At 37.1% G+C, this 18,805-nt stretch overlaps 1 protein-coding gene across 23 annotated transcripts in view; it reads left to right on the forward strand.

Annotated features, from left to right (window-relative positions):
• The window catches only part of NRXN1 (neurexin 1), a 715,088-nt gene that overhangs the window by 69,766 nt on the left and 626,517 nt on the right, over positions 1–18,805 (forward strand). For 16 of the 23 annotated variants that reach the window (XM_054193682.1, XM_054193683.1, XM_054193681.1 and 13 more), the window contains exons 3-4: positions 10,992–11,009; positions 15,705–15,734. The exons of 5 other annotated variants lie outside the window; for them this stretch is intronic. In XM_054193682.1, coding sequence (XP_054049657.1) covers positions 10,992–11,009; positions 15,705–15,734 — 48 coding nt within the window. The remainder of the gene's footprint in view (positions 1–10,991; positions 11,010–15,704; positions 15,735–18,805) is intronic. 2 more of the 23 variants (XM_054193687.1, XM_054193703.1) reach the window with 1 other exon arrangement.

Below are 18,805 nucleotides of genomic sequence, written 5' to 3' on the forward strand. Positions count from 1 at the left end.
TGCTGGAATGCACCCACAAACGCTCAGAGAGCTGTCAGATGTCATTGCAAGACCACTCTTGATAATCTTTGATCAATCATGGCAGCTGGAAGAAGTACCCAAAGTCTGGAAAAATGCAAATGTCACTCCCATCTTCAAAAAGGCAAGAATGAGGATCAGGGAACTACAGGCTGGTCAGACTCACCATGATCCCTGGGAATAGGATGGAGCAGCTAATCCTGGAAACAATTTCCAGGCACATTAAGGACAAGAAAATCATTAGGAATAGTCAGCATGGCTTCACCAAGGGTAAGTCATGCTTGACCAACTTCATAATCTTCTATGATGGATTAACTGACCTGATAGATGAGAGCAGAGCACTGAATGTTGTCTACGTGCACTTCAGTAAGGCCTTTCACACTATCTCCCTTAAGATCCTCATAGAGAAGCTGCTGATCTATGGACTGGATGAGCAGACAGTGAGGCAGCTTGAAAACTGTCTGAATGGCCAGACCCAGAGAGTGATGATAAGCCTGCTTAGAGGCCAGTGACTAGCTGTGTACCCCAGGGGTCAAGACTCCGTCTGATCCTGTTTAACATATTCATTAATGATCTGGATGATGGGGCAGAGTGTACCCTCAGTAAGGAAGAGAACTCTCAAACTAGGAGGAGTAGCTGATACACAGAAGGTCGTGCTATTGTCCAGAGGGACCTCGGCAGGCTGGAGAAATGGGCTGACAGGAACATTATGAAGTTCAACAAGGAGAAGTGCAAAGTCCTGCACCTGTGGAGGAACAACCCCATGCACCCATATATGCTGGGGGACACCCAGGTGGAAAGCAGCTTTGCAGAAAAGGACCTAGGGTCTTGGGAGACACCAGGTTGACCATGAGCCAACAATATGTCATTGGGGAAAAGGTGTCTAATGGTATCCTAGGCTGCATTGCCAGCAGGTCGAGGGAGGTGATAGATATTTCCCCTCTACTTGCCACTGGTGAGGCCACATCTGGAGTACTGTGTCCAGTTCTGGGCTCCTCAGTGCAAGAGAACCATGGACATGCTGGAGAGAGTCCAACCAAGGGCCACAAAGATGATGAAGGGACTCTCCTATGAGAGTCCCAGCTGGAACTGTTTAGCCTGGAAAAGAGAAGACTCAGGGTGGGTCATGTTAATGTATGTAAATTACCTGAAGGGGAGGGTGCATAGGGGACGGAACCAGGGTTTCTTCACTGGTACCCAGTCATAAGACCAGAGGCAAAGGGCACAAACTGAAACACAGGTGGTGCTGTCTGAACATCAGGAAACACTTTTCTACTGTAAGGGTGACCGAGCACTGGCACAGGTTGCCCAGACAGGTTGTGGAGTCACCAATGTTGGAGATATTCAAAAGCCATCTGGACTCAGTCCTGGGCAATTAGCAGAAGGTGGCCCTGCTTGAGCAGGGAGGTTGGAGCAGATGTCCTCCAGAGGTCTTTTCTACCCCAACCATTCTGTGAGTATGTGATACTGATTAAACTGCTAGGAAGAGAAGAACTAGATCTAACTTGGTTTGGGTTCATTTTATATACATCCCCAAAATGTGACTGTCTTGAAACATCTACTACTACCAGAAATTTTAATTGTGCAGTTCTGGGATAGGAACAGTCATAGATGAAAAATGACTGTAGTTAGCCATAATATACATACAAGCAGGGTTTTACAAACTCACATCAGGTACTGTATCTCCTTATCAGGAGCCACCTTTTTCACCTATTCTAAACTAATGCCTGCAAGTCTTTTAAGTCACTTAGTGGCCTTATAAAAGTTGCAATATATATTCTTATGCCAAGAAGATAACTGTTTGAACAATTCATATCAAAGTGATTAATGAAAATCAAGAATTGTTCTAAAGTATCTGTTTCCTGATTGCAAAGCGTGCAAGCACTCTGTACGCATGGGAGCTCAATCCAGGCATTCGTGTGGCTACAAAAGAAAATATTGTTGCTCAGTCCCTGTAAAATCTACAGGGGAAATAAAAAAAAAAATAAATCAATTCTTACTTTAGCTAGGGATGACCAGTTTTTAAGTGAAGAAATGCTGGTTTTTTTGATTGTAAAATTTCTTGTAATTAGTTTCATTGTCATTATCTGTAACTACTAATTAATCAGAATAACATTCAGCATTAGCATTGAAATTATTGTAGACTAGTAAAGGAGAAAATTAATTCATTGAAAAAAATATGAAGATATCTATTTTGTTCACTCACAGTCACAGATAGCTGTGATTAAATTTTAATTTGATGTCAAATTAAACACTCGGTTACAGCATGCTGACTTCCAGGGTACAGCTCCACTCACTTCAGAGGAATTTCCTGTTTAAACGAGCAGAAAGTTTGGTCTGTACCATTCTAAAGGTTTCCAAAGGCAGGTTCAGCTCAGTTCACATCCACAAAATGAATCTCAGTAGTAGCCAAGAAAATTTTATGGTGACTAGCTAAAGAACTATACAACAGAGTGATTTTGAATATTGTTACTCTATTTTTAATTGTGTACAGAGCATCTTCTCCGTTTTTAGCTCCTAACTCTGAAGAACGCTTCATACCAAATTGTCTTCAGCCACCTGTGTTAAAGTCATAGCATCACTATACATTCCTCAGTTTTGTACAGAGTGAGCATACAAAAATACCGCTAGCTTTGCATGCAGTTCCTGTTAATTTTGGTGTTGTACTAGTCTGGGAAGGCACAAATATCCAACTACAGAGTCAGAGCCTGAGTGAATATCCCAGATGGGCAGAATATGCAGTCATATGTCATCACCGTTTAGTAACTATTATAAAGGACAAATATTATATTTACACAGTAGAGATTGTGAAAATGTAGATAGCTGCCAATTCACCATACAATGAAAAGCCAGTAGAAAAGTTTTAGGAAGCATGGTCTAAAACCAATATCCTTTTCATGGACAAAAAATGTGACCTCTCCTCCTTTGAGTCTCCTGCTCATGTTATCCACAGGATCATGACCTCTGTACAGCTGCCATCCAGTTGGAAAATTACTTCTGCCATTCAACCACTGCACAGCATTTTTACTCACTGTCAGCTCAGCTAATCCTATTGTATTAATGGGTCTAACAGACCAGTTTTGCTGAAAGGATGATTGGACAGGGAGTTGATTTCTTCTAATAGTAACTGGGGCCTGATTTTGCAGCCTCTTGTATAGGCATAATTGACCACACAAAGCAGCGCAACAAGGAATCAGATTTACTGGGCTAGTTTGTACTCTCATGTACACCAAAACAAGCTTGAATAATTCTGAAAAATCTTTATTCCTCATTTCACAACTGTTCCTTAAAGAAGTTGTTGTAATAAGTTATTTTCTGAATTTTGCAAATTAATTACAAAACAGATATTCTTAAAATAGAAATACCTGTGTCACCCTGCATCACTTTTATAGAACATAACCTGTTCTTGCCATTACTCTCTGCCAGCCAGAATAGTTAATTCTGTATAAAAGGTTTTGATGAGGATATCCTGAAAATATATTTTCATGCCATGTACCCAGCGGGGCTAAATTGGAGAAAATCCAAAGGAATAATAATAGTGCTTGGAAGAAAAGTGGCATTATGGTAGGATGTACAGGCCTTGTAAAGCAGACCGTATGTGGTCAGTCCTTAATTCTAGTTAGTGTATCCATTCTCCATGATAGGAAATAAGACCTCTAGTGATTAGAAGGAAGATGTCTAAAAGGACAAATCAAAGTAGAGTGTGCAAATCCCAGAGATTTTCAATAGAAATCAAATGTTTCCAATCCAGAGAAATAGTCCCAGAGGCCAAATGGAAAGAGCAGCAGTTCTTAAAGACTATCTGGTTACTGAGTGAAATTCACAGATTTACATTGTGTTTCCTTTTCTGCTTATACATGGAAATCAAAGCACTGGGGAGGGAGCGTGGTTCTTTGACTCACCTTCACTTATGCGAATGACTTATTTCTCCTTTTATTATCTTTATTATTAATATTACTAATTTCAATTATTAAAAAACCTTTGACTCCACCTTTGATTCTTGGTTGTGGTTACTGCAGCCATGACACAGATGCAAGCACACTTGTCCCAGTGACTGATGAAAAATTTCTTTAAAGAATTGACATATTGCAAGCAGGACTGAGGTTTAGTACATCTGAGACCAGCCAGGCCCATTCTGCAGAAAATGAATTAAATTTAATGATGTGGCAAAATAAGGCCAAAGTCAAATTTCTAGGGATTGTAATATAATTAAAAAGCAGTCATTTTTATATTTACATCATGATCTCTCCCCTGAGTCAGTCCAAGTTTATTTAGAAGTATGGTAAAAATTACTAAAAGAAGTGAACAAGTAACTATCAAAAAATGTCAGTTCTAGGAAGTAGTTGAGAAAAAGGAGATATAAGTATCAAAGATGTGCTTATTTGTTAACTACTGTGGCTCCAAAGAAGCACAAGTCTATTCAACTGTGCAATATCTAAAAATATGTAACAATAAACTAATCATAGATTAATAGCATTGAACTAAGGCAATGTTGAATGATTTCACGTTTGATACACTTGTGATGATAAATGATAGGAAACTGATAAAGCTGCATAGAAATAAAACAGCATAAAAAATTGTTGCTTCAGAAAGAGTATTGATTTAATTATGTCTAGATTTTTATTGTGTTTGTCATCTGCAGCAACTGGAGAGGGAATTAGAAAATATTACAGGGTATAGAAGTAAATTGGGGATGGGGTATTTTCCCATTGGGAACAATAGTAATGACTTGTCTGACTAATTTTTTTTCCACCCATTATATTTGAATTCTTAATGGAAAACATTTCTCAGTGAGATCCTTGTGCAATTGATGCAGAGATTGGTTCTGAGAAAACAATTTATTTGAACATTTTTGTGTTTAACAGAGTGTCAAAGTATTTGCTGTTGTTTATGCTTGGTTTCTGTTCTCATTTGGCTGGAGAAAATTCATAGATTCATACAAGGTATGGTCAGAATGTACTGCTATGAAAATATTTACCTGACCTCCTAAATGGCAAAAGGCAGAATTTCTTCCAGTAATTCCTATAATACAGCCCCAAAAGCAATGATTGATATACAGTTTCAGTTAGACAAAGGCTCTGTCTTAAGACTTCAGGGAAGAATTTCACAGTATTCCCAATGATTATTTTATCATTTTTGAAATTTTCGTCTTATTTTCGGTTTGCACTTTTCTGACTCGATACCAGCATTTGTCTGGTTGAAAGGACTTCCAGGTATCAAGAACCTTTCTCCGACATTGATAGATACAGACTGGGTTCAAGACACCTCTTAACCTCATCTTTGATTCAATAGATTGAGCATCTTAAAGCTTTCATTGTAAGACACGATTGCTGAGTTTTCTTAGGTTTTTATTGCAATGAATGACTGTGGAAAAGTGGTTTTTTTCCTCAAACCTCTTTCATTTTTTACTTCCTTTTAAATTTATGAGCACTGGAACTAAACATAGTAATGGTTTTAGTTATGCCACAAAAAGCAATGCCATTTTCTGTTTCTGTTTGTTTTTTCTTTACTTGTGCATTCAAGGCTTGCACTGCCCTGCTTATTTGCTGCTTCACGCTAGGAGCTCATCTACAGTAGCTTAACTAAAATGATCTAATCATTTCATTCTCAATGCACTTGGGATACATAGCACTGTCTAGAAAAGGTGGCCCTACCTAGACTAAATTCATGGATGTTAGTAGAATTTACAGAGGTGTACTGAATTTGAGCTGGTGCCCTTGTCTTGTACAAAACTGGCAGAAAGATCTAATTGTGCCCTAAGATCCTCATTTGGCAGAAAGCGTCATCCTCATTTTTGGTCAAGACAGGTCATCTGTGCTCCTAACGGTATCACACCTTTCTCCTGAGTATTGTACAGGGCATTCCAGAAAAGAAGGGATCTTTTTTCTATCTTGTAGATAGAAAATGGAGCTAGAACAGAACCAAACTCACCCTATTCTGAAATTTCTCCCTTCCACCAAAAAAATCAATAGAGCCCCTCTTATATTATATTTCAACCCACTGCACTGGAAATTCCTCTGAATGGGTCCACCGAAAGTTGCATGGAGTCTGGGAGAGACTGTGCATTGACTTCAGACCTAATGGGGCCATGCGGAAATGTAGGAACTCCTGGGCACTCCTCCCTAGATTCTGCAGATTTTGCGGATGAATCCCAAATTTTATTTCATGAAGCCCAGCGGTAGGAAATGCTGCTTCCCTACTTACTCAGTATTCAAGCTGAAGGCTGCAACAGAATCAGAGTTCTGTACTAGGTATCTTTATAATACATTTCTAATTATTCATAATTACAGTCAATAATTACAATCAATATTTACAGTGGTTTTCAAAAGTACATTTCAAAAAAATGCGGAAAGTCCTAATGGAATTTGTCAGATACACAGCACTTGAAAAGACCAATGCTCATAGCCACAGGTTTTCAATGCACTGCTTTAGTTGATCATTATTGAGACTATGACTGTTCATGCTTTATAACATACCTTATAAGATACATCATGTTTTCATAACCTTTCCAAGTATTTTCTTTTGAACTGCCTGTTAAATAAAATAATTTCTCTAAGTTAAACTGATGGAAGAGGCTAAGTTACACTCCCCAAGAGGTGCTGGGTGCAGTCCCATAGAAGCAGCCGCCTCTTGAAATGACATTTTCCAGTACAGTATTTTTAGGTAGATACATTTACAAAGAAGTATACCTATGCATTATTCTTTGGGAAACCAAACTTTAAATATCTTAAATTTCTTGCCATTGTTTTTTATTGCAAAACACCTGGATAAAAATAAGCTTTATTTCAGGCTATTTCCCCACTACTCGTACTACTGAATATCTTATGAAATTTCATAAACTATGTCTGTGGTATATTATACGCTTCATTGTTGCCAGCTGTGATTTTGAACTATAATTTTGGTGAGAAAAAAAGCAACTCTTAAAATGCCACTTCTAATATGCTATTTCTTATTAACGTTATTTCTAGAATGCTATTTCTGTAACTTCAAAATACTAATGTACTGTTTCATCTGTTTACCGTGAAAATACTGTTCTTATATAGTTGTCAGGACAAATATTGTGCTCTGTGTGTGGCTAAGGTGTAAATATTCAAGCAGAAGAAAAAAACATAATAGCAGAAATAACCACAAAATATATAAACAGTCACTTATTCTTAAAAAAAAATCAAAGTTTCCATGAAGCATGACCAAATATTAAAATGATTCTTGAATTAATAAAAACATCCTGTAAAAACATGATTCCCATTATTATGTCACTGAATCATAGTAATACGCTAAAATAGAATTGGTTGGGCTTTTGCTGCAAAAAATATGGAGCAGATTCTGCTCTCAGCTCAGTAGGGATACCTGGAGACAATCTGAAGATAATAAGCCAGATTCACAGGCTGTGTAAGTTGTGTAGTTCTACGGATTTCAACTGCGTCACACCAGATTTAAATCAACTGAATATTTGGCTGGATATGTGCAGTCAACAGATTACACCAGTAGCCCTGAGAGCAGAATTTGGCCAAAGCAATTAGGTTGTAAACGCAGAAATTTGCAGCGCAGTTTAGTATTGGTGGGGGGTGTGGGGGAAGGGCTAGAAAATAAGCATTCGCTGTGGATGAAGACCTGTGTAGTTCTTCAAGTGAGTATCTTGGTGCAATGTGAACACAGAGCACTTTCCACATCTGCTAGAAGTCAGAGTGCTGAAGAGAAAGTTACCTGTCTGGCCAGTTGAGTAGTTGCTACAGTGGAGGCTGTAAGGCTGTTCTGCCCCTCCGCTGTGGCACTGACAGTCTCTTTTAGCCCCTTGTCTCATACCTGGGCTGTACATTGGCGAAAGTCATTGGTACGACCAGCTGGTGTGGAAAAGGCTGAGAAGTTCTGTGCAGCTAGGAGATGGCGCTTTGGGTCTTGAAAGCCCCTGCTTCCACTGATACCAACAGAGCAGACAATAAGGTCCTCCAGGGTGGATGGATGTAAGTGTGGGCAAATTCAGGCAATGGGAGGCTAAATCATTAGCAATGACTGAAATGTGTAATCGGCTCCAGGTACATAAATTTTACACCAGTGCAACCGTAATGATGTAAATACAGGTACTCCTGATTTAAATGAGGAAAATTTTGTTCCCTCCAAACTGCAAAATTAAGATGTTGATAGTATACAGGGCTTTCAAAGAGTTTCCCCTTTTTTATTTTTTTAAGAGTGACTGGAGTAAGCAAAATTAATAGAAAGCAAAGTTAAAATTTGGGTCTTCTGGCTTCTTAGTCTCTGATTAGAAGAACAGGCCATGCCAAGAAAATGGGAATCAGGAAAGTCAAGCAAAGTGTTAGTGATATGGAAATATATCAGCCATCACAAAAAAAACCCCACCTTAAATAAATAATAGTGCTCAACATTAATCTAACGTAAAAACCGTGTAAACTACCATAGAGAAGCTGAAATAGTTTTTTTTTTAGATTGCAAAACTGTTTAAGGTGGTTTAACTTACCATGACAAAAACATGTGGAGGAATGAATTTTCCTTGTTGTTTACTCATGTGTAGGGGTTTGGCTACATACACTGTTTTATTCATAGAGCAGGAATTCAACACTTCCAATTTTATTTAATTAAAAATGTTTTGACAGTTTAATTTACTATCAGTTAAAAGTTTACTCAATCAGACATTTAGGGAAAGCTGCTCAGCTAGTGTGAGTCTTTCTGGTGACGGAGTCATCAACAAACACGTACCAACCACTACTAAGAATAGGGCCCATGCTATAAAACAAAATATGCTAAACCCTGTAAACCAGATGAGTTTAACCATCTGACGCTGCCCATGTTGTCATTGTCAGAACTCTCCCTTTGGCTGACATCATGAGCAACAGAACGGACCTTCTAGTAAGTTCACATGTTGGTTTTAAGTCATTGTGTTAAGCTAAATATGGCCACCAAAAAGGATGCCATTGCAATATTGGTATTGCAATATACCAACGCTGCAGTAACCAGGACTAGATGAAGGAAGTTATCCTACAATTGAAATAACAAATTTATCTTTCATTAAGTTTGGAGGTTTTTGTACTTAAAGAAATGAAATTGCTATATGAAGTTAAAGAAAGAAGGCTCTTCCAAAAAAGATTAGCTGTAAGTAACTATTTCTAATAGCCCAAATATCACTGTAATTTACACTGCATATAGAACATAATATCTTTATCTTGTGAAATTGGGTGTTTTTCATTCTCTCAGTGAACTTTATTGGATTTGTTGATCTTCAGCTATTTACTAACAACAGGCATACTGCTTTTCATATTTTATTTTTTCTTTTCAGCCTCTTACTTTCCTAAATGCATGAAACAGTATGTACCCTTTGCACTTTCATAACAAACTAAAATTTCAGGCAGTGAGATTTTAGAAGTCTAAATTTAGAGTGTGTGCATGGAAAAGGTGATTTATAACATTTTAAGCCAAATACCTTTATCTGGTCTGACCTATGAGTATTACAACTAAAAACTGAGAGACTTAGTCCTTAGCATTCATTGTTTATAGTAGTTACTATTTTTTAGGTGGTAAAATTTTCAAAGTATTTATTGGAATAATGTCTGGTTATGATTAGTTTTTTCAGTGTTTTGTGGCATTAATTTACAAAGGCTTTTCATTCTGAAAGTGACATATTCTGGCAGGAAGTCTCTATGCTTAAGAGATATCATTGAGCCTAGTTCTGCGTAACTCGGTTTATTGACTCCCGGCTTAAAATATATCCAAATTAGTTTAGATCACGTTACTTAATGGTCACATGAAAAGGTATTTTCCCAGAAGAAGAATCCATGAGAACTGACCTGTAATAACAGAACTGGGCTTCAATTTGCAATTGCCTCTGAGTGCTTGATCCCCAGGAGGTGATGGTGGAGACAGCACAAACTGCAGGAAGAGATCTCCCAAGCAGTCAGACTGCTGTGTTGTCACCCTTCCCCGTTTCTTTGTTGGTTTCACACAGTCCATCGCCTTGACTTCTGTGTTGTTTTTCCTTTGTTATTTTACCTTTCCCTTTTTCTCTCTCCCCTGAGATATCTTTGTACTCTGTCCTGTCCTCTCCTCAGTAAAAATCATATTGAGCAAGAGACATACACCCTCAAAATCACCTACTTAGTGGAGGAGCTGAGGACTATAGAGGCTAGCATGAGTGCTAGGACACTGGTACTTTGGGGGAACCTTCTTTCCTGTGTCCCATATTGATGTTGTGTTGGGGATAAAAGGCCAAATTACTACTTGTTTATAGCAGCTTTACTTAGGCAAAATGCCTTTTGATCTAACCCAGGAGCAGAACCCATGCCTGAGATTGTTGTGGCCTTTGCTAGCTGTACCGGACAGAGAACTGATTGATTTTTTAAGATGTGCATGTTTCTGATGCTGGCAAATGCTGTGGGACATGATCCTACAATTCTGAGTTATTCCACCCGCTTTAAGTGACAGTTTTTCCACACCAGATTAAGAGATCTGACTGATGACCAGAGTGAGTGGAGGATCAGCCACACTAGGTGTGGTAACATCTTCACAGCATATTCTAAAACTTAAGTTATCTTGTTCAATCTGTTTAAAATCATCTACTTCATGCAGGTCACAAAGGAAAATTCAGAACGGAGAAGTAGAAGCCAATGAATTTAAAATCCCTATCACAAATGACTGATGGCTTTATATAATTATAAAAGTCTTACAAGGACATCCTCTGATTAATGACTAATAATAATTGAACTTAAAAAGAGCTGCAGTAAATCCTGTACAATTTTTGCACTTTGGAAACAGTATTGTTTTATTTCATATCACGTAAATTTTGTTAAATAGAGGAAACACTGCTTCCCTGGTGCTTTTGTTTTTCCCTCTGGATTGTAGCAATGGAGCACTTGCATGTTGTGTTTGATGCCTTGCATGATGAAGACATGCAATGGCAAGTTCCAGTCTGCATGCTGCTTAATGAATGTTTTCCTTTTCTCTCCTTCCCTGTTATGTGCTTACAGAAGACAACTATGTGGAAGGTGGGTGCTTTCTACCTTATTTTCCTAAGCTCTTGTTTTTCCCTTCTGTTTAGTGGTTTTTTCCCCTTCTGCTTAATGTTATAAAAGTACGCATATCATTCAGTACGGTAAGTTGCATTTTTTTACCCATAAAGGTATACAAGTTTATCAAATAAGTGTGATTTCTTTTTCCATACAGAACACAAGCAAAGCTCCATTTTAATCTTGGCCTTATTGGTGTAACTCCAGAATATCCCTACTGAAACAATGGGATTTATACTCATATGACTTATATCACCCTTCAAAATCATTCAGTAAATTTGCAGAAGCACTGATTTCTTCATATGTTCTGTATGAAAAACACTGCAAGAAACAATTTGTTACAATAGTGTGGAGCATATATCCTCCTCATAAGAACGTAATGCATGTTAAATACGTGTCTTTTAATTGCTTAGGAAAATGGAAAGCGCTTTTCTCTTTAACGTTACAAATCTTGTTACAGTCATATCCTTTACAGCACAAAGTTTTAGGAAAAAAGTTATTCTGTCTAACTTTTCAACGTAATGCGCTCTACCTTTTGGACATTGTGAAAGCAGCAGCATGTGATTTTAATAATAATGTTGGTATGTAATTAAGTCCCTTTAAAGAAAGTATGGCACAGGGCAGTGGAAACTAAAGCACAATGCCATCTAGCCTGAATATTGGTAAGTAAGTCTATTGGCTGGTAAAACATGTTGCGTGCATATATACCATAGTTTTAAAGGTACGGAATATGCTATCAGCTATTGCTGGGAATCAATACTGTCTTTTTGCTTATAAGCCAAAAGGTGCAGGTGCTTTTTTTATGTACAAGTGCTTTTAAAAGTGTCTCTGGGCTGAATCTTTGCATACTGGATTATCTATTTGAAAAACTAGTTTTTCTGTCTAAACTGAGCAATAACTTTTATTTTATTTTTTTCCAATACTTGTAAAACTATTTTTAAATCAAGGACTTTGTAAGCTAACTCATATGCAAAGTGACTGCCCTGGCACAGCTCTGACCCAGGGTCCTGTAGTGGGCCACTATGGGGCCTGAGTTCATCCAGGATTCAAGTCACCGTGGGCCACTGCCTGCCTGTGCAGTGGCAATTTTCTAAAAAAGCCTGGAAGTATCGGTACTGCATTTCTCTGTGCTACTGTATGCAAGGGCAAAGAGAGGTGCTCAGATTTAGCACATACACGATGCTGTGCAATTTTATTAAAATATACGTTATCAGTAGGAGAAAAAATTTAAACAATTCCAATGCTTTAATTGTGTGCAGTCACACACATACATATCAATACAATTTCCTTTTCACTGTGAAATAAAAATGCATTCAACAACACTGGGATAGGAATTTTAACTGAAAGACATAAAAGTCTAGAAACAAGTACCTAATCTTGTATTTGATATGTGCATAAAACTCTGACTGATGTCAACATGAGTCTCAAATGTGAATTAGGATCAGTATAACTAGATAAGGAGGTTCAATTTCATTTCACGTATTCATTTATGCACAGCAGTACAAGATAAAACCTGGATAGCAGTTAATCCAGACTTTACCTGAATCGAATTCTTAAAACTGCACCCTTAAATTTATTCCAGCACAGGTCTGGATACTTATGCATACGTTAAAGTTACAAAGGATGTATACATAAAGAATAGAAGCATAGAATGGTCTATGCAAAGCACAATTTGAAAACTGAGCAATAATTTTTCGTCTTTGATTTCTGTGATATCTGAGCATCTCTGTAAGTTAGGCTACATAAGAAAACAGAAGGATTTAGTATTCACAGAGTTAATTTTGTATATATTGCTGGTATGAAAAGGCTACATTTTATTAATTTTACTAAAATTGTGCAGGTTTACCATGTTTAAATTTTGGGTTGGCCTGTGCTCTGCATGGAACTCACACACCAAATTATGAAAATACCCTATCTTCATATCCACTTCCACTTTCCCATCCTGCGCCCGTTAACTCTCTCCTCTTAGAGCCAAGCTCAGTATAAAGGTGGAGTGGATCACACATGAGGCATTCCTACTGAATCTTGGATTCCTAATTCACAAAGAAAAGGCTTTTGTCATTCCGTTTATGAAGTAATGGTGCACAATTTAATATTTTCCATGTATGGTATGCCCATACAGGGCTAGCTAAGGCTAGAACTTCCCATGACTATCCATTGTGGTGTTCTCTATTACAAGCAGACTGTCATTTTGAAAATCTGGCAGGGATTGCTATCATGGTAGATTTATCTGTATCATTTTAAACCACTCTGTGGATTGCACAGGTACAGTCATAGTAATTCTTCACTCTTCCATAGCCTTCATCCATAGATTGCAAAAATGTAAAATAAGGTAAGTATCGTTATGTGCTTTTAGCAAGTAAGTATAAGTAACCTTACTCCTTCACAAATAAAGTAACATAGAGTCAAACAAAATACAGTGTATTGAGGACTAGTACTAAATTTTTTAATTGATAGATGTTTGGTTTGAGAAGTGTATTTTTTTAACATTCACTTGACTTCCTTTTTTAGTTGAATAGCACTGTAAGTGACTCTTAAAATTCAAGTGGTTTCTATGATGTTTTCAAGAGGCACTTCTGCCATTTACCGTTTTTTTTCAAATTATATAAGAATCATGTATTTACAACTGACCAATCTCACATATCACTTTAGCAAAAATAGTGGCTATCAAGCAGTGGCAATTTCCCACGGCTAGGCCTTTTGTTTAGGTCCTTATAGCTATAATGTTCGTATTTAAATGCAAGCTAGTAAGAATTTACCTTCTTCTCATTCCCCTAGGAGACACGACAGCGATTTGCTTCATACCTTCTAAGAGCTGAAAGAGCTCATATAAAACAGCTGCTGAAAAGTCACCATTTCATTAAAGAAAAAGGTGTTGTAACATTTGACTAGTTTCACCTTCCCTCTACCAAACACAGTTAAAGCCAAGTCAAAAGTCTGAGATTTCTTACTATAGTTTCCAACACAAAAAGTTAAAAGCCAAAAGCCCAGTTAAATAATCACACTTCCATAACGCCACGCAGCAAGGGATCCAAGCAAGGTCATTCAGCATTAAAAGAATGAAGCTTGACCGCAGATCTTTATACCTTGTGTATTCAGCGTGCCTCTCTTGCAGCAACACTTACAGAGAAAGAACACACGCGAAAACATTTCTACTCTGTCTCACAAGCTGCGAACTGCAGCACAGCTGGCTGATGTTTCCCAAGCAATGCTTATGTAGGCATCCCTTCAAGATCACACTCAGCTTTCATTTACATTGCTGTAAACCCCAGGTAATCCCACCAGCTGCAAGGCGTTGTATTTGGAAACAGAATCTATTGCACAAGAGGTGGGGCACATCAGGCCCTTCAGTTTAACTACGCGTCTGAAAAAGCATAGACAATAAAAGCGCTAATTCAGCAAAACCATTGTTAGTCTATTTGGAACATCAGTCGAGATTTGGAACTGATAAGATACGAAGCCTTTAAGACTGACTGCAGTCAGGAGTATCTTCTTTGAACTCCCTGCAAGTACTATGAGTCATTTGTGCACTTAATTTTCTTTGTGAATTAGAAATCACAGGAACTCTCTAGGAAGTCTGCTTTCCAATAAAGAGCAGGATATTTTATTGCACACCTTCTTTGTGTGAATTAATTTTAATTAATTGCAAATAAGAAAATAATGTATCACTTTTTATAGTTGTTGGAGAAACGGAACATTTTTAATGCATGAGCAATTAGTAACTTCTAAAATGGATCCTAAAACAGCAAAGCTCTACAAGAATAAGCGTGTTTTTTAAACCAGACATAAAATGTGGGAAAACCTTCATATTCTAGAAGAATGTTCTCCCTACATCACATCATTCTCAGCGAGAATATAAGTATCATTTCATTGTCATGAATTAAAAAGAATGAAAATTTTTGGTTAAAGAGTAATGAAGTTTGGCTCTGGTTGAGTGATTATCGTTATGGACATCTGTTTTGAAACGTCACTAGACCTATACTGGTATGATTGGATTTCATCTCACAATACAAATATAAAGCAAAATCTATTTCTCACGGATTTATGAAGTAGCTGCAGAAGCTGTCACTTAAATTTTCTTTATTGCTATGTATTTTAGATTACGTATGTAATAATTTGCCTTCTCTGGAACAAATTCATTCTACTGTCACATTTCACACAAATAAGGAGACATCCCTTGCATTATCATTTCAATGTGACGAAGAAATTTTATTTAATTACCTGAAATGCTCATTTTTATGAGGGGAAAAAGATCAGACCCAGCCCATTTTTCAGGTTTACACTTCTCCAGGTTTTTGACGTCATTGCACACGTAGAGGACAGGAAGTCCTCCCAGCAAAGTGTTCAAAGCAATATAATCAAAATACGATAAAGACAGACAGAATATTAAAGGAACTGGTTGGATTTGAAAGCTTTTTATTATTTTCTGTCATCCCAACTGCTGCACAGAAGAAATACACAATAAAACAGCACCCAGTGTTTGAATTGCAGTTCTGTTACTCGTAGCCCAAAGCATTCCAACCAGTGGTTGAAAAATGCTCTTTGATTTCCCTCTGTGATACAGACATCTCATAGGAAACAGATGCCTGTCACAAAACATTTTTGTCACTGTGACAACACCACCTTCCCGTGCTCCCTTGTTCATTGCTGACTGTGCTCTTGTTTCCCTTCAAGGTCTGGCGCACCTGATGATGGGCGACCAAGGTATGGGCTCTGTTCCTTTTCCACTCTGCTTTCATTGTTTCTTCTTGTTCTGTAGCTGCTTTGAATCCATCACTGCAAACGATGGGCAAATGCTTGAAAGCTGTCTTTGGCTGCAAATAAACACATGGTTTTAGTCACATCTTTTCTTATTTCATTAATATTTTTTTTTGTTTGCTCCGTAAGCTTTTGTCCTTCCTGCCTCCTCAACTCCCCCTCTTGCAATACAATAACTGAAAAGAGGTGAGAGAAATAAGAAGGTGATTAAGAAAATTTAATGTTATTTATCAGAAAATGCAATTATGGGTGATTCTATAAACGATAAACGAAGCACAAGAGCACTCTTCAGATAGCTCCTGAAAGAAGATACTCAGCTTGTCACATTGTACACATTGAAGAGTCCATTTACATTAATGCATGGCTGATTGGAAATGTGCAGAAAGCACCTGCTCCTGGCTTCTGGAATGCTGAGAGTACAGTTTTACAACCTAACTAAAACATTTTTTTTTTTCCTCCTAACCTATTGTCCATGTTACTTTTGTGTCACTCTTTCTTATCTAAGCATGGGTTATTTATGTGTTTCTCTGCATGTACATGATTGGAAAAAAATAAATTAAATCCCTAATACGACACTGATTGCATCTCCATTTGTCTCCAGACACTTACCTTATACTTTGTCTCTTCATGTTCAGATACTATTGCATTTACATATACTCATGACTCTTACTGTTGTTTCTCTCCTCTTCTTTATTCTCTTTTTGTCTGGAAATGCTTTCTTCATGGAACCATTTCACCAAATCCATAGGTAAAAGTAAAGGTATTACATGATTTTCTTTATTTTTTAATGCCATCAGTATACTTTAATGTATGTATAAGTAATGCAAAGAAATGTAAATCTTTTTGCATTGATAACATGAGGTAGGTATATTTTTGAAGTAAATATTTCATGGATATCAAGGTAAGGAGAATTATCCTTAAGTACAGGCTGACCTTTTTTAAAGTTCGTCTCCTGGTTTTGGGAGAGATGTAAAGCTTTGGCAGTGATAAAGGAGGCTACAGTTATAGAAAGCTTTCAGGATGAAATAACAGCCACATTTTGAGGTATGCATTTTTCTGTTCTCAAAGAATTGTAGTCTAAACCACCAGGCACAGAAAAAAGCATGATGTTGTTCAACAGAGACTCTCTGGAGATAATCTGTCCAGGGCCAGTCCACAGCTTGATGTAAGTTTTAAATCTGAATAGCACTGACTTCATCAAGTCTCTGCTATTAGCTGATCACATTTGCCCTGAGATTTTCCTTGTGTATTAATCACTTTGATTATATTTGAGACAAGAATTGGGCAAAGGAACAAGGAAGAATGAACGCCAAAGAGAAGTGTGGGGCTTATTTCAGAATTTTTTACTCTTTTTTGTTTCTCTGTCTAATGACTCTCAGCCATGTTTACTTTCTTTCTCCTGGAGGGAACATGTGCAGTAGGGTCGAGACTTTTCCTGTATAAATAAACGCCAGGTTTTGCTATGAGGATACTTATTCACAGACGTCATGTAAATATATTTTTATGATACGAAGCTGGTCATTAAATGCCATTAAATCTGTGTTGCATACGATGAATAATACAGTTCTGTTAATCTTAAGCATTTGTCAGGGTGTACCTACTCTTGGTATAAATCAGAAATCCAATTTGCATGGTCGTACTTTGCTAGCTAGTTAAATTAGAAGCAACCTTCCAGGTTCCTTGGTGTCTTGGCTGATTTAGTGTTTCCACACCTAGAAAGTTCGTGTGATGCAAAGACTGTAATTGCAAACCTGTAGTGTCTCATTCCTCTTCATATCAGACTCTCTGGACAGACTGTGTACCTGGCTATAGGTGGGATACTATTTCAAGGGTTATGTATGTTCTGGAGCTGTAAATCTTCTTGCCTCAGAAAAGATTTAAGCAAGGAGAATGAAAAACAAGCTACTGATTTCTTTGTTTTATAGGATTGTTTTGTTTGTTGGATAACTTATCCTCGTGTTTTTCTTAACGCAACCTTGTATGTATGACTTCCTTATTACTACTTATTACCGTCTTATTCCTTTGCGGTAGAAGTCTTGGGTGGAGTTGCCTTAAAATGACATTTTATAGTAACTGAACTGTGACATTATAGATCATTTTTATCAATATTAAGGAATTATTTTTCTAGATTATTCTATACAGAATACATGATGTAGTATGAACAACACTGAAGGGTTTTTTTGTATAAAAGGATGAAAACATAAATATTGTGAATATATATTATGCTTAGTTGTTGATCTGGAAAGCAGATTTTAGCAAAACAAAAACTTTGCAAGTATTGTGCAATAGTTAGACATTTATACTTTTATTTTAAAAGGTTTAACAATTGTGTTCACCAAAAAATGACCTTGGATATATTAGCTACATTTAATGTTTAATGATGTGCCATGTAACATAATATAAACACCAGTCATCTAATCATTTGACTACATTTTTCTTTTCACATTTTAAGTTTTTAGGAGATTTATCTACTTTATATAGGAACGCCAAATACTATGTTTTGGTAATCACAATACTTCTTCTGCAAATATAACGGTGTATATTTGTTCAAATGGATGGCAAGGGTTTATATGTATACAAACGGTGGTTGCTTGTAACAGAAAATATCCCTTGATATTGAACCATATCCGCAACCAGGGGAAAATGGCCTCATTTTATTGACTCTCCTGAAACTACATTAATACTGGCTATTGAAACGTGAACTCGAAACAGTTGTGATAACACACGTTTGTAACACAAGACTATGTAATAAAGTAGGAGGGTGATGGAAAGGAATGAAGGGCCAAACGAGGAGCTCAGCTTTGAATTCATTTGCACCTATTACAATCTTACATTAATAAGTTCAATTCCTTTAGAGGTAGGTAAGGTCAGTAACAAAAGTGATTGCAAATTTCTGAGTTATTATATAATGGATTAATCTTATTTTGGAAATATAAGCAATAAAAAACTTTTAAGAAGCTTTACTATGCAATTTGCCCTGAAGAGTATAAATGGCTGAAGTATCGCCATCTTCTTTA

The sequence above is a fragment of the Rissa tridactyla genome, chromosome 3 (assembly GCF_028500815.1).
Source record: "Rissa tridactyla isolate bRisTri1 chromosome 3, bRisTri1.patW.cur.20221130, whole genome shotgun sequence".
Classification (NCBI taxonomy): Eukaryota; Metazoa; Chordata; class Aves; order Charadriiformes; family Laridae; genus Rissa; species Rissa tridactyla.